The sequence below is a fragment of the Mizuhopecten yessoensis genome, unplaced genomic scaffold (assembly GCF_002113885.1).
Source record: "Mizuhopecten yessoensis strain PY_sf001 unplaced genomic scaffold, ASM211388v2 scaffold2125, whole genome shotgun sequence".
NCBI lineage: Eukaryota > Metazoa > Mollusca > Bivalvia > Pectinida > Pectinidae > Mizuhopecten > Mizuhopecten yessoensis.
The window spans coordinates 127,329-141,508 of NW_018404390.1; the positions used below are offsets into that span (position 1 = coordinate 127,329).

General features: G+C 37.2%; 2 protein-coding genes across 3 annotated transcripts in view; one reads left to right on the forward strand and one right to left on the reverse strand.

The window, feature by feature from the left end:
* LOC110445233 (serine/threonine-protein phosphatase 2A activator-like) overlaps positions 1-7,699 on the reverse strand; it is a 17,390-nt gene extending 9,691 nt beyond the window's left edge. The window contains exons 1-5 of one of the 2 annotated variants that reach the window (XM_021489737.1): positions 7,617-7,699; positions 4,443-4,564; positions 2,887-2,973; positions 1,711-1,836; positions 242-359 (exon numbers count right to left, since the gene is read on the reverse strand). In XM_021489737.1, coding sequence (XP_021345412.1) covers positions 242-359; positions 1,711-1,836; positions 2,887-2,973; positions 4,443-4,564; positions 7,617-7,668 — 505 coding nt within the window. In that variant the 5' untranslated portion in view covers positions 7,669-7,699. Of the gene's footprint in view, positions 1-241; positions 360-1,710; positions 1,837-2,886; positions 2,974-4,442; positions 4,568-7,616 lie in introns of both variants that reach the window. The other variant, XM_021489736.1, reaches the window with a different exon arrangement.
* Positions 7,700-10,015: 2,316 nt separating this feature from the next.
* Positions 10,016-14,180, forward strand: part of LOC110445234 (protein ABHD14B-like) — a 12,493-nt gene continuing 8,328 nt past the window's right edge. The window contains exon 1 of the mRNA XM_021489738.1: positions 10,016-10,121. The gene's annotated coding sequence lies outside the window, so the exon portion shown is untranslated. The remainder of the gene's footprint in view (positions 10,122-14,180) is intronic.

The following is a 14,180-nucleotide window of genomic DNA, read 5'->3' on the forward strand; positions in this document are numbered from 1 at the left end:
TACACATACCAATCTGATGTCCTAAAGGAAGAGAAACAATACACATACCAATCTGATGTCCTAAAGGAAGAGAAACAATACACATACCAATCTGATGTCCTAAAGGAAGAGAAACATTACACATACCAATCTGATGTCCTAAAGGAAGAGAAACATTACACATACCAATCTGATGTCCTAAAGGAAGAGAAACATTACATATATAAAAACAGTCAGTCAACCAGCTACTATAGGAACTTACCTGTTCCGTAATCTATTCGAGTGCCATTGCCTATTCCCTCTTGTAGATACACAGCAATCTCAGGAATAGCTGCATGGAACTTTTCATCTAGAACATCCTTCAACAGTGTCTCACTTCTCTGACAACAGTGAAAAGAACGAATGAATCGACTCGGTGATGGTAGAGTAAGAGGGGCATTGTTGGTAACAGGAAAGCCGGAGACATCACTGGTAACAGGAGAGTAATAAGGACATGATGGGTAATTCTGGTTGTAGGGACATCATAGGTGATTTTGGTTGTAGGGACATCATAGGTAATTCTGGCTATAGGGACATCACATGTAATTCTGGTTGTAGGGAGATCATAGGTAATTTTGGTTATAGGGACATCATAGGTAATTCTGGTTATAGGGACATCATAGGTAATTCTGGTTGTAGGGACATCATAGGTAGTTCTGGTTATAGGGACATCATAGGTAATTCTGGTTAAAGGGACATCATATGTGATGCTGGTTATAGGGACATCATAGGTAATTCTGGTTAAAGGGACATCATATGTGATGCTGGTTATAGGGACATCATAGGTAATTTTGGTTGTAGGGACATCATAGGTAGTTCTGGCTATAGGGACATCATAGGTAGTTCTGGGACATCATAGGTAGTTCTGGGACATCATAGGTAGTTCTGGTTATAGGGACATCATAGGTAGTTCTGGTTATAGGGACATCATAGGTCATTCTGGTTATTGGGACATCATAGGTCATTCTGGTTATTGGGACATCATAGGTAATTCTGGTTATTGGGACATCATAGGTCATTCTGGTTACGTGGAAATCAAATATAGTCGGTACTGGCTGGCTACAGAGACATCATTGGTGATGATGGTTATAGGAACATCATAGCGGCTATTCTTTATAGGGACACGCTGATTCTGGTTGTACAGACAGGGCTTGAGGGATATTGCTGGTGGCTAGAGACATCATAGGTAACACAAGATGAATAAGGGCATGATAAATGTAGGTAATTCTGGTAATTGGGACATCATTGGTGATGATGGTCATAGAGACATCATAGCTGATGCTGGTTAGCTACAGGGACACTGTTGTTGATGCTGGCTATATAGGGACATCATAGTTGTGGTTCATTATAGAGACATCACAGCTGATTCTGGTTAGCTACCGGGACACCGTCGGTGATGCTGGCTATATAGGGACATCATAGTTGTGGTTCATTATAGAGACATCACAGCTGATTCTACTTCTAGACATCATAATAGATACTTAAAACTTGTAATAGGACATCATTAGTGATATTCTGGTACTAGGGACATAGGATTTGTGTTTTAATAATGTATAAATCAGCTACTATTTTTGTGTTCATATAATAATCATAGGCTATCTGCCTCTTTAGTTAGGAGTTTTCTTGGTGACAGTCCAAATTAAATCAAATAACATAATTACAGTCTGGATCTCATAGCCACTTGATACTAACATCCTTGAGACGGTCATAAAAATCTTTGAATGCCTTGTTACCAAACCGCTGAGGCTGATCTATCGGTGGAATCTCGTCAACCCACTGGCTCATGGTGTCCAAGAGATTCACTAGTCTGGTAGTGGTCTAAAACAGGAACACATGTTCATGAAGATATCAGTCAATTTATCTTACACCAAACAAACATGCAGATTAATGTTAGATATCACAAAGTTACATTCTTATGAATAATGAAATGATATATTAAATAGACACAGTCTATTGGGTCAATCATTATATATGTACTCATGGTGACCAAAAGAACACAACTCTGTGTAGAGAAGCACAAAATATAGGATTAAAGTTTGAGACACTATGTCATCCAAAAAGGTACTCACTTTGAAAATTAGCAATTGTAGATGACAGAGCTTTTTTAATTGTTTATGAGATATATGTCCTTGAAAAGTGATACAAGGAATGACAGATTGACTAACGCATGGCAGATGGAGGGTACAAACCTACATATATAGTCGCCTCTGGTACTTACTGATGGAGGGTGCAAACCTACATATATAGTCGCCTCTGGCACTTACAGATGGAGGATGCAAACCTACATAGTCCCCTTTGGTACTTACTGATGGAGGTTGCAAACCTACATATATATTCGCCTCTGGTACTTACTGATGGAGAGTACAAACCTACATAGTCCCCCCTGGGACTTACTGATGGAGGGTTCAAACCTACATATATAGTCGCCTCTGTTACTTACAGATGGAGGGTACAAACCTACATATATAGTACCCTCTGGTACTTACTGATGGAGGTTGCAAACCTACATATATATTCGCCTCTGGTACTTACTAATGGAAGGTGCAAACTTACATACATAGTCCCCTCTGGTACTTACTGATGGAGGGTGCAATCCTACATATATAGTCGCCTCTGGTACTTACAGATGGAGGATGCAAACCTACATAGTCCCCTCTGGTACTTACTGATGGAGGGTACAAACCTACATATATAGTCGCCTCTGGTACTTACTAATGGAAGGTGCAAACTTACATACATAGTCCCCTCTGGTACTTACTGATGGAGGGTACAAAACTACATATATAGTCGCCTCTGGTACTTACAGATGGAGGGTACAAACCTACATATATAGTCGCCTCTGGTACTTACTGACGGAGGAATAATTACCTCAGAAATAGAATACGAGTCTCTGATCTTCTTGGACTTGACAGCTTCGCTTACTGCACAGATGAAACCAACAATGTCCTTGTAAGCCTGCAAACAATAGTGCTAACTTTTAACAAAGACTGTTACACAAGTGTCTTAGTGGTATTTACGTGGTATTTACTTAGGGTCATATCTCAGAAGTCTGAACCAAATCAACCAAACAGAATTTTGAATTTCAACTTATAAAGTGTAAGCCAATCAGAATTCTTGGTTGCTTTCATGAAACATTCTATTGGTTGAAAGACTATGATATTTACTTAGGACAATGCATTAAAAATTATAATGTTAACTTTAGGTAATGCTTTGTAAGACTATGATGTTTATGTTTAGAAGTGATTAAAATTATGTTTTTTACTCAGGATATTGCTATTTTGATTAAATGTTTCTAGTTGTTGAATCCATCGACTATGTCAATTCAGTTATGACTATTTATATATTGTCTCAAAAGCATGTCTGTGTGATCCATATAGTTTTTCATACCAGTATGTTTAGGACTGACATATTTGCTCAGTATTTAGATGAGTTGGTGAGACTAGAATACAGGCTGTGTTTAAGTACAGATAACGGTGAATACCTCTGATGTGTGTAAGTACATATAATGGTGAATACCTCTGATGTGTGTAAGTACAGATAACGGTGAATACCTCTGATGTGTGTAAGTACAGATAATGGTGAATACCTCTGATGTGTGTAAGTACATATAATGGTGAATACCTCTGATGTGTGTAAGTACATATAACAGTGAATACCTCTGATGTGTGTAAGAACAGATAACGGTGAATACCTCTGATGTGCGGAAGTACATATAACGGTGAATACCTCTGATGTGTGTAAGTACATATAACAGTGAATACCTCTGATGTGTGTAGGTACATATAACAGTGAATACCTCTGATGTGTGTAGGTACATATAACAGTGAATACCTCTGATGTGTGTAGGTACATATAACAGTGAATACCTCTGATGTGTGTAAGTACATATAACAGTGAATACCTCTGATGTGTGTAAGTACATATAACAGTGAATACCTCTGATGTGTGTAAGAACAGATAACGGTGAATACCTCTGATGTGTGTAAGTACATATAACGCTGAATACCTCTGATGTATGTAAGTACAGATAACGGTGAATACCGCTGATGTGTGTAAGTACAGATAATGGTGAATACCTCTGATGTGTGTAAGTACATATAACGCTGAATACCTCTGATGTGTGTAAGTACAGATAAAAGTGAATACCTCTAATGTGTGTAAGTACAGATAACGGTGAATANCTGATGTGTGTAAGTACATATAACAGTGAATACCTCTGATGTGTGTAAGTACAGATAACGGTGAATACCTCTGATGTGTGTAAGTACATATAACAGTGAATACCTCTGATGTATGTAAGTACAGATAACGGTGAATACCGCTGATGTGTGTAAGTACATATAACAGTGAATACCTCTGATGTGTGTAAGTACAGATAACAGTGAATACCTCTGAAGTGTGTAAGTACAGATAACAGTGAATACCTCTGATGCTTCCCATGCTGGTACATCTGTTGGTAGACTGACTTTTTTGTTTGGGATCTCAAATGTGTGAGACTTGATGTCAAAAGTATCACTCTGTCTGTCTTCTGTTTTGGCAGGCACTTCTTCTGGATAGAGACAATAGGACTTTATGTCTAATAAGAAAACCACCACAGTATACTAAAACATGAATTTCATATAATGACATACATGTTCATCCTCATCCTCGATATCCAGGGGTTACACTCACTTTCGCTCTCTACACCCCTGGAATATGCCATAGCAAAACTGAAGGCTCATTGTGCAACACCTTGTGGATGAGACGAGAAGACTAGTTTGGTCCAAGAATCTCGCGGTCACATAAAGGTAAAAAAAAGACAGGCTTTGAAGTCGGGTGTCGCTCCTTTGTAATCTTCAAACGACAAGTATCAGACTAGTGATTGGTCAGGTTTTTTTACCCGACACCAATCAAATAGCTAGCCGCATGCCTTCATTTTTGCTATGACATATTCCAGGGGTGTAGAGAGCGAAAGTGAGCGTAACCCCTGGATATTGGAGATGGTACATCCTATACAATGTTTTACAATGACGAATTTCGCTAGGTAGACACCATGGACTTGTTGATGTAGTGTAAGAATTAGTTAAAACTTTTTAATATTTTCAGCAACAACAGGTTGGGCTACACAATTAGTAGCAGCGATAACGTAGCTTTCTGAGGACAAGAGATTTTTTTTATATCTTGCGTCGTCAGATATCCATTTTGTCTCATTTCACTTTACAGGCATCTTTTAACAACATGGTATACAGTTGGGATAGTGCATTGATTTAAATGATATCCCAACTGTATACCATGCTGTTAAAAGATGCCTGTAAAGTGAAATGAGACAAATGTCATATACAAAATTGGTCTACTGCCTAATGTTGTTATGCTTTATCCAAGGATCCTTTTTTTATAAGAGTGAAGCTGTAGGCACCCGAGCGGAGCTCTTTACTGGTAACATGTGCGTGTAAATAGATCTGATCCAACCAAACTGATTTCATCACTGAATCGTACAGCTACAGCCTAGAATCTTTTCGTACTTCCGGTGACCTCTTCCGGTTCATGGAGCCCGTAACTATGCATAATAGAATAATAGAGCGACATGTAACGTAGCAGGAAAATTAATTATTCGAAACAACGAATTTTTCAAAAAATATTGACCATGTTTAATACACTGGATGTGTTTATTTTTGCGATTTCTTTCCTTTTGTATCGAAAATAGAAATGATTAACAGGGTCATCAAAAAGCTTACATGAATGTCACAAGCAAATGGTGTCGAAGAGTGCGTAAGAATGTGATTAGTTGACAAACAGTATTACCGTTGATTAAATTAGCAATAATTAAGGAAAGAAATAGATAATTTGATACGAACAACTTTCTAAACATACACATTTTCCATCTAAATATTGATAATCGATCGTAACACACGAGAGTCATTCCCACTAGGACGGAAATACCGAAGCAGGGTCAATGACGAGGTCGTTTGGTTTTCATTGGATATTAAAAGTTCAGATCATTGACGAGGTCAAAGTTCACGGGTCGTCTGCTCCAGTAATACGCACGATGAAACAGAATTGTCACCGACAGCTTTCCAAGGGAAACGTAAGGTGTTTTAAAAGGGGTCAAATTGTGGATTTTTCAGTATCACTACTCTGCTTGTACAATAGAATGAATCTAGTTTCATCTAATGCATTAAAAAAAAGACAAAGATTATCTGTACAGTTTTGTACAGTAAAATATCTTGATTGATACTTAGATAAATACATTCTTTAAACGCTTGACAATTTGTTCTGTACTTTCGTTAATCTGTGTAAATCATTACAGCATTTTGATTCAACATTGAAGTGAACACATTAGTTTGCTCTGCTTTATGAATATCAGTAAAGAAGAGAATTACATATTTAGAAACATTATATTTTCACCACTTTTATTTTTGTTAACAGATTGCATAATATGCGACCGTCAGCAACCATTTCTAATCGAAATCAAAACTATTGCGCATATGATGTAACTGGTGATGGCAATTGTTTTTATTTAACCACATTTAACACCAATATTGACTCAAGAATTACAAGTCCATCATGAAACTAACATCAATTCCATCAAGTTAACACAATCATCACAGAACACAACACACAATCTTTGACCCTCAAATATGACAATGACATAATAAGGGTATCAATCAAACATCGAGGAAAACATGATCAAATCGCAAAAAAAAAATCATCCAGAAACTTCACTTGCAAACAATTGGTTTTAGCTGATATGTNTATTTGTAAAGATATATACTTATATTATATGTAAATCTTTTCGTGGATATCAGATAACTATGCTATTATACATGATTAACAATATCCTTCCTAATATGTTTTATTTCAGTGTCTTTCTGGAATATGCTGCACTTGTANGTGGATTATCTAAATTATTAAAAAGAAAAAAAGAAATCTTCTTTTTATACTTAAAGTGGTAGGAGGCGTGACAGTCTCTTACGTGATGTGTCTAACATGCTAAACATATTTAATTTAAAAACAGATACATCCTCCATGGATTGGCATATCAGCTCAAACCATTTGTTTAAACAGTATGCCTAACTTTACAACTCTCATTATCNTTGTAATGGATTCAAGAGGTGCAAATTTAAATACTTATATAGTCTAATGAACCTTTCACATTCTCACATTAATGTCATGTCACCATACGCCTAGGCGGAAAACTTAAGATATCAAACATCTTGTCAGCCAAAAAGAAATCAAGAAAGGAAACTTAACTGTTATATACACTGTAAAGCTATACATGTAGGTCTGATTTAGTAATTTAACACATCACGCAATGCTTGAAAGAGTACAGTACCGATATTCCGATACATTTACAGTACATACTGGCTCCACCCTCACTAACGGCCGTGCCGTAAAACATATTAAACGATACATCGCGATAACATCTGGACTCATCACCGATAACAAGCCATCTACAACAGATTACTCAGAAAATGATGTCATTCACTAAAATATCATCTCGATCTTGAAGATCCAATATTAACTTACGAGGAGTTATGTTTTCTTTGGAAGAGAGCGTGAACTATGTCAAACAGTATCACTATGTAGATTAAGATGACAATGTAAAATCATAAAGTTACCTTTTAGTTCTTCTTGAACCGGCGGTTCGTCGGTCTTATCTGCATCCGCCATTTTTAAATAAAACGCTAGAGTGACCACGATTATAAAGATACTAAGAAAGAAACCGGACAGCGGTTAGGATGAATGTTAGGCTTAAGGTTATAGTGTACCTCCGGTAGACCTCCAATGGCGTTACTTCCTACGCAATACATTTCAATGAAATATCGTTTAATTTCTCAAAACTTTTGAATACTTGCGATTTGATATTGTTTTTTGTTATATATATAGTACTGTTGTTGTTTTCTCAACATATCTGTATGCTAAGTTAGTAAACCTTTTCATTGCTTTTAGATTCTACTTATCAAAATCTATTGAAACGATCATTACAACTCTGTTTTTAATAATGGGTTCGGCATTGTTAATCAACATGAATGGCAGCATTAAAAATCACACATACTTGGTGTAACCATCGACAGTATGAGAAACATATTGTGAAGCATATGGAAATTAACAAAACTTCCGAGGCTCAGAATATGAAACATTTGACACTACATGTATGTTATATACATGTATATAGTACTTTTGTTGTTTTCTCAACATATCTGTATGCTAGTAAACCTTTTCATTGCTTTTAGATTCTAAATTCCCTTTCACCATTCCCGAGAGTGTATATATGTATATGTCAGCTTACCAATGTCTAGATATTTTCTAGATTCTAAATAACAATATACACAAAACCGTCTTTCGAACTCAAAATTGATAAAGCTAAGACAAAATGCAAACGAAAATTAAGGAAAATTACATGAAGATCATTGAACGAGTACAAGGAGTAGGGGAATAAGGACACCTATTTCGGAAGGATATAGTGTACGCGTTTTTTTGTTTTTTTTTGTGTCGACGAAACCCGTCATGTAAATCTAGATCAAAGTCAAGTTTCAAGCAGCGTCATGTCCACAAAGCGAGACACGGATAAGAAATAACGAAAATGACAAGGCACACTAATTTTTCCAATAAGGTCACGACTGCGACCTAAACCTTGCCCGAATGTCCATAGGTTACACTCTCTTACGTTCTGTGCACCTATGTAATATGTCATGACGAAATTGAAGGTACAAGTAGACTAGTTCGGTCCTTTTGTGTACATTAAAAAGAATCGCACGGCAGCGTAACGGTCAAACTTACTAGCTCGGAAGTTCATCATCGATATAAACTGTACTCTGTATATGAAAGTGACATTGAAGGACTCGGCAATAAAGTTCAGCCTCGTGCGGAAACAAGTCGCCAACAAGAAGAGGGACACAGCGTAGATGTTGATGCATAGTCTGCTGGAAAATCTTGCCATCGAACCCAACAAAAGCATCGTCAATAAGGAACTCCAACACTCTCTTGGTATCAAATGCCCAGTTACTTTCATTTTGATATGTGTGGTGTTTTTCACAAACTAAGATCCAAAGCATTTTACAACCATAAATTTGCAGGCATTTTGCCGTTCGCCTTTTTTGTTAAGAAAGTTCTCATATTAAGATAATGAAGGCGTTCCTCAGTTTAGTATGCAGATATGGTATTTTAAAGAGCGAAGAAGTAAAAAGAAGAAATATTTTTGAGGAAATGGTGCTAAAGATTGATAAAGACAACTTCTGAATTATTTAAAATAATTAATTCAATTAATTCTATTTCTGGAGTAATCAGTGTCACAATGCGACTTACACCCTTAGATACAATCAGTAAGAGTGATTGTAAGAAGACTGGAGAATGGTTTTATTAACGAGCAACAAGTAGAGCTAGCAATAACACTTTATACAGATTATTGTAAAGTTTTGGAAACCAATATAAAAGAGGCAGGTCCGTATTTACTTACAACTCGACCAACAGGGACAGTTTACTAATAAGCTGTAAGATAAGCTGGACAATTCCCATTTTTCGATCATGAACTTTCTCTCTTTCTTGACAGTAACATCTCCGTTCCCCAGACTTCGATGTTCACAGGTTGCAGTTACACTTGACCTTCCGGATCACGTGGTCTTATTGTCCTTGTACTTTTCCAAGGGTTTTCTAGCGAGTCTTTCATTGATTCATAGTTTTCTTGAATTTGAGTTCGAATCATGGTTGTGTTGACGCTACGATGATTTGGAATTCGTGGTTTTATTTCTTTGTTCCCTTTTTTTTCATTATACATGTATATATATTTTTCCGACTACACCGTTTAATTTAATTCTCTTTTCTTTTCGTTTTATATGTTTTACCGATAGGACTGGGTGAGTTTGTGTTGGGAACCCCAGGATAGCCCCACCCCACATTCGTCCCTCCCTGATGACGCAGGTTCGATTTGTATTGGTGCATTGTGAGGACACTAACAGGTTCATTCGCCGTTATCGCTCCTTAAAAGCAAACACGCAAATCAGCGGACACGAAGGTCTTTTATTCAATAGGGAAGAGATTTATCTTCATATTTCCGGAGAAAATATCCGCGTTGTTGGTTTTAATACTACTTTGGTTTGTTTTGGTGTTAATCCAGGGCTGCACAGGTAAGTTTTCTCCATGATTGTCAAGTACAGGTAGACAATGTTCGCTTGTCTTTCAAATACATACGTATAAGTAAGTGCATGTTTTAATTGACAGAACAATCAGTTGTTCCAGCAGTGACTCAATTACAACTCTGAAGCGTGGTGACGTACAGTGACTAACAGAGGGACAGTCAACCTGGTGGACATGTACAACTTTGCCACGTTTACACAGCAAAAATATCTCCTATAACTTTATTGGGATGATAGGAAATTTTGAAAAGGAAAAACATGCATAAATCGGTTATCATTTATTTAAGTCCGTCGTACACTGTATTGCAATCAAATTTCGTAATTATTAAAATGCAATATTTATTTGAGCCCCGAACCGTGCATGCACTGAAGATATTAAATGCAGTAGAGATGAGGTCAGGGCTATTTATTGGTCAATAGTCTACATTTTAGGTGAGGCATGGACCAAACAATGGATATGTTTCTCTGTTTGTGAGGCCTGGGTCAGGTATTCGTACGTGTCTAGAGACTAGATATGGGCCGGGTAATAGTCTTGATGAAACCCGGATTATGTATGCATGGGTACTGATGAGTCATGGTATTCATGTCACATCCTGTTATAGCGGAGTCGACCTGTTGATTATCAACCTGTTGCAAATGCAATGGAAAGTGCAAATTGTGGAAAGTACATACATATGTACATATATGTTTACAGATGTCAACGTGACGAAATACCCACGCAACATAACAAAAGAAAGAATTGGACGTCAAAATGACGTTGCACCCACTCAACATAACAGACGTCAACGTAACGTTATACCCACTCTACATAACAGACGTCAACGTAACGTTATATCTACTCAACATAACAGATCTATATCAACATGACGAAATACAAAATATACCCACTCAACATAACCGGCATCAACATGACGATATACCCACTCAACATAACAGGTATCAACATGACGAAATACCCACTCAACATAACATACGTCAACGTGACGTTATACCCACTCAACATAACAGTCGTCAACGTAACGTTATACCCACTCAACATAACAGATCTATATCAACATGACGATATACCCACCCAACATAACAGACGTCAACGTAACGTTATACCAACTCAACATAACAGACGTCAACGTAACGTTATACCAACTCAACATAACAGACGTCAACGTAACGTTATATCTACTCAACATAACAGATCTATATCAACATGACGATATACCCACTCAACATAACAGACGTAAATGTAACGTTTTAACCACTCAACATAACAGACGTCAACGTAGCGTTATACCCACTCAACATTACATATGTCAATGTAACGTTATACCCACTCAACATAACATATGTCAATGTAACGTTATACCCACTCAACAGAACAGATCTATATCAACATGACGATATACCCACTAAACATAACAGACGTCAAGGTAACGTTATACCAACTCAACATAACAGACGTCAGCTTAACGTTATACCCACTCAACATAACAGGCGTCAATGAACGCTATACCCACTCAACCTAACAGATCTATATCAACATGACGATATACCCACTCAGCATAACAGACGTCAAGGTAACGTTATACCAACTCAACATAACAGACGTCAGCGTAACGTTATACCCACTCAACATAACAAACGTTAATGTAACATTATACCCGCTCAACATAACATATGTCAATGTAACGTTATGCCCACTCAACATAACAGACGTTAACGTAACGTTATACCCACTCAACATAACAAACGTTAATGTAACATTATACCCGCTCAACATAACATATGTCAATGTAACGTCATACCCACTCAACATAACAGACGTCAACGTAACGTTATATCCACTCAACATTACATATGTCAATGTAACGTTATACCCACTCAACAGAACAGATCTATATCAACATGACGATATACCCACTCAACATAACAGACGTCAAGGTAACGTTATACCAACTCAACATAACAGACGTCAACGTAACGTTATATCCACTCAACATAACAGATCTATATCAACATGACGATATACCCACCCAACATAACAGACGTCAACGTAACGTTATACCCACTCAACATAGCATACGTCAACGTAACGTTATACCCACTCAACATAACATATGTTAACATGACGTTATACCCACTCAGCATAACAAATGTCAATGTAACGTTATACCCACTCAACATAACATATGTCAATGTAACGTTATACCCACTCAACATAACATAAGTCAACGTAACGTAATACCCACTCAACATAACAGACGTAAACGTAACGTTATACCCACTCAACATAACAGACGTCAATGTAACGTTATACCCACTCAACATAATGGACATTAACGAGACGTTATACCCACTCAACATAACAGACGTCAACGTAACGTTATACCAAATCAACATAACAGACGTCAACGTAACGTTATGCCCACTCAACATAACAGGCGTCAACGTAACGTTATACACACTCAAGATAACAGACGTCAACGTAACGTTATACACACTCAACAAAACATATGTCAATGTAACGTTATACACACTCAACATAACAGATCTATATCAACATGACGATATACCCCCCAACATAACAGACGTTAATGTAACGTTATACACACTCAACATAACATATCTATGTAAACGTAACGTTATACCCACTCAACATAACAGATCTATATCAACATGACGATATACCCACTCAAGATAACAGACGTCAACGTAACGTTATACCCACTCAACATAACAGATCTATATCAACATGACGATATACCCACTCAACATAACAGACGTCAACGTAACGTTATACCCACTCAACATAACAGACGTCAACGTAACGTTATACCCACTCAACATAACAGATCTATATCAACATGACGATATACCCACTCAACATAACAGACGTCAACGTAACGTTATACCCACTCAACATAACAGACGTCAACGTAACGTTATACCCACTCAACATAACATATCTATATCAACATGACGATATACCCACTCAACATAACAGACGTCAACGTAACGTTATACCCACTCAACATAACAGACGTCAACGTAACGTTATACCCACTCAACATAACAGACGTCAACGTAACGTTATACCCACTCAACATAACAGACGTCAACGTAACGTTATACCCACTCAACATAACAGACGTCAACGTAACGTTATACCCACTCAACATAACATACGCCAATGTAACGTTATACCCACTCAACATAACAGATCTATATCAACATGACGATACACCCACTCAACATAACAGACGTCAACGTAACGTTATACCTACTCAACATAACAGACGTCAACGTAACGTTATACCCACTCAACATAACAGACGTCAACGTAACGTTATACCCACTCAACATAACATACGTCAACGTAACGTTATACCCACTCAACATAACATATGTCAACGTAACGTTATACCCACTCAACATAACATACGTCAACGTAACGTTATACCCACTCAACATAACATATCTATATCAACATGACGATATACCCACTCAACATAACAGACATCAACGTAACATTTTACCCACTCAACATAACAGACGTCAACGTAACGTTATACCCACTCAACATAACAGATATATATCAACATGACTCAACATAACAGACGTAAATTTAACGTTATGCCCACTCAACACAACAGGCGTCAACGTAACGTTATACCCAATATGTCAATGTAACGTTATACACACTCAACATAACAGATATATATCAACATGACGATATACCCACTCATCATAACAGACGTCAACGTAACGGTATACCCACTCAACATAACATACGTCAATGTAACGTTATACCCACTCAACATAACAGATATATATCAACATGACGATATACCCACTCATCATAACAGACGTCAACGTAACGTTATACCCACTCAACATAACAGCTCTATATCAACATGACGATATACCCTCTCAACATAACAGGCGTCAACGTAACGTTATACCGACTCAACATAACAGACGTCAACGTAACGTTATACCCACTCAACATAACAGATCTATATCAACATGACGATATACCCACTCAACATAACAGAC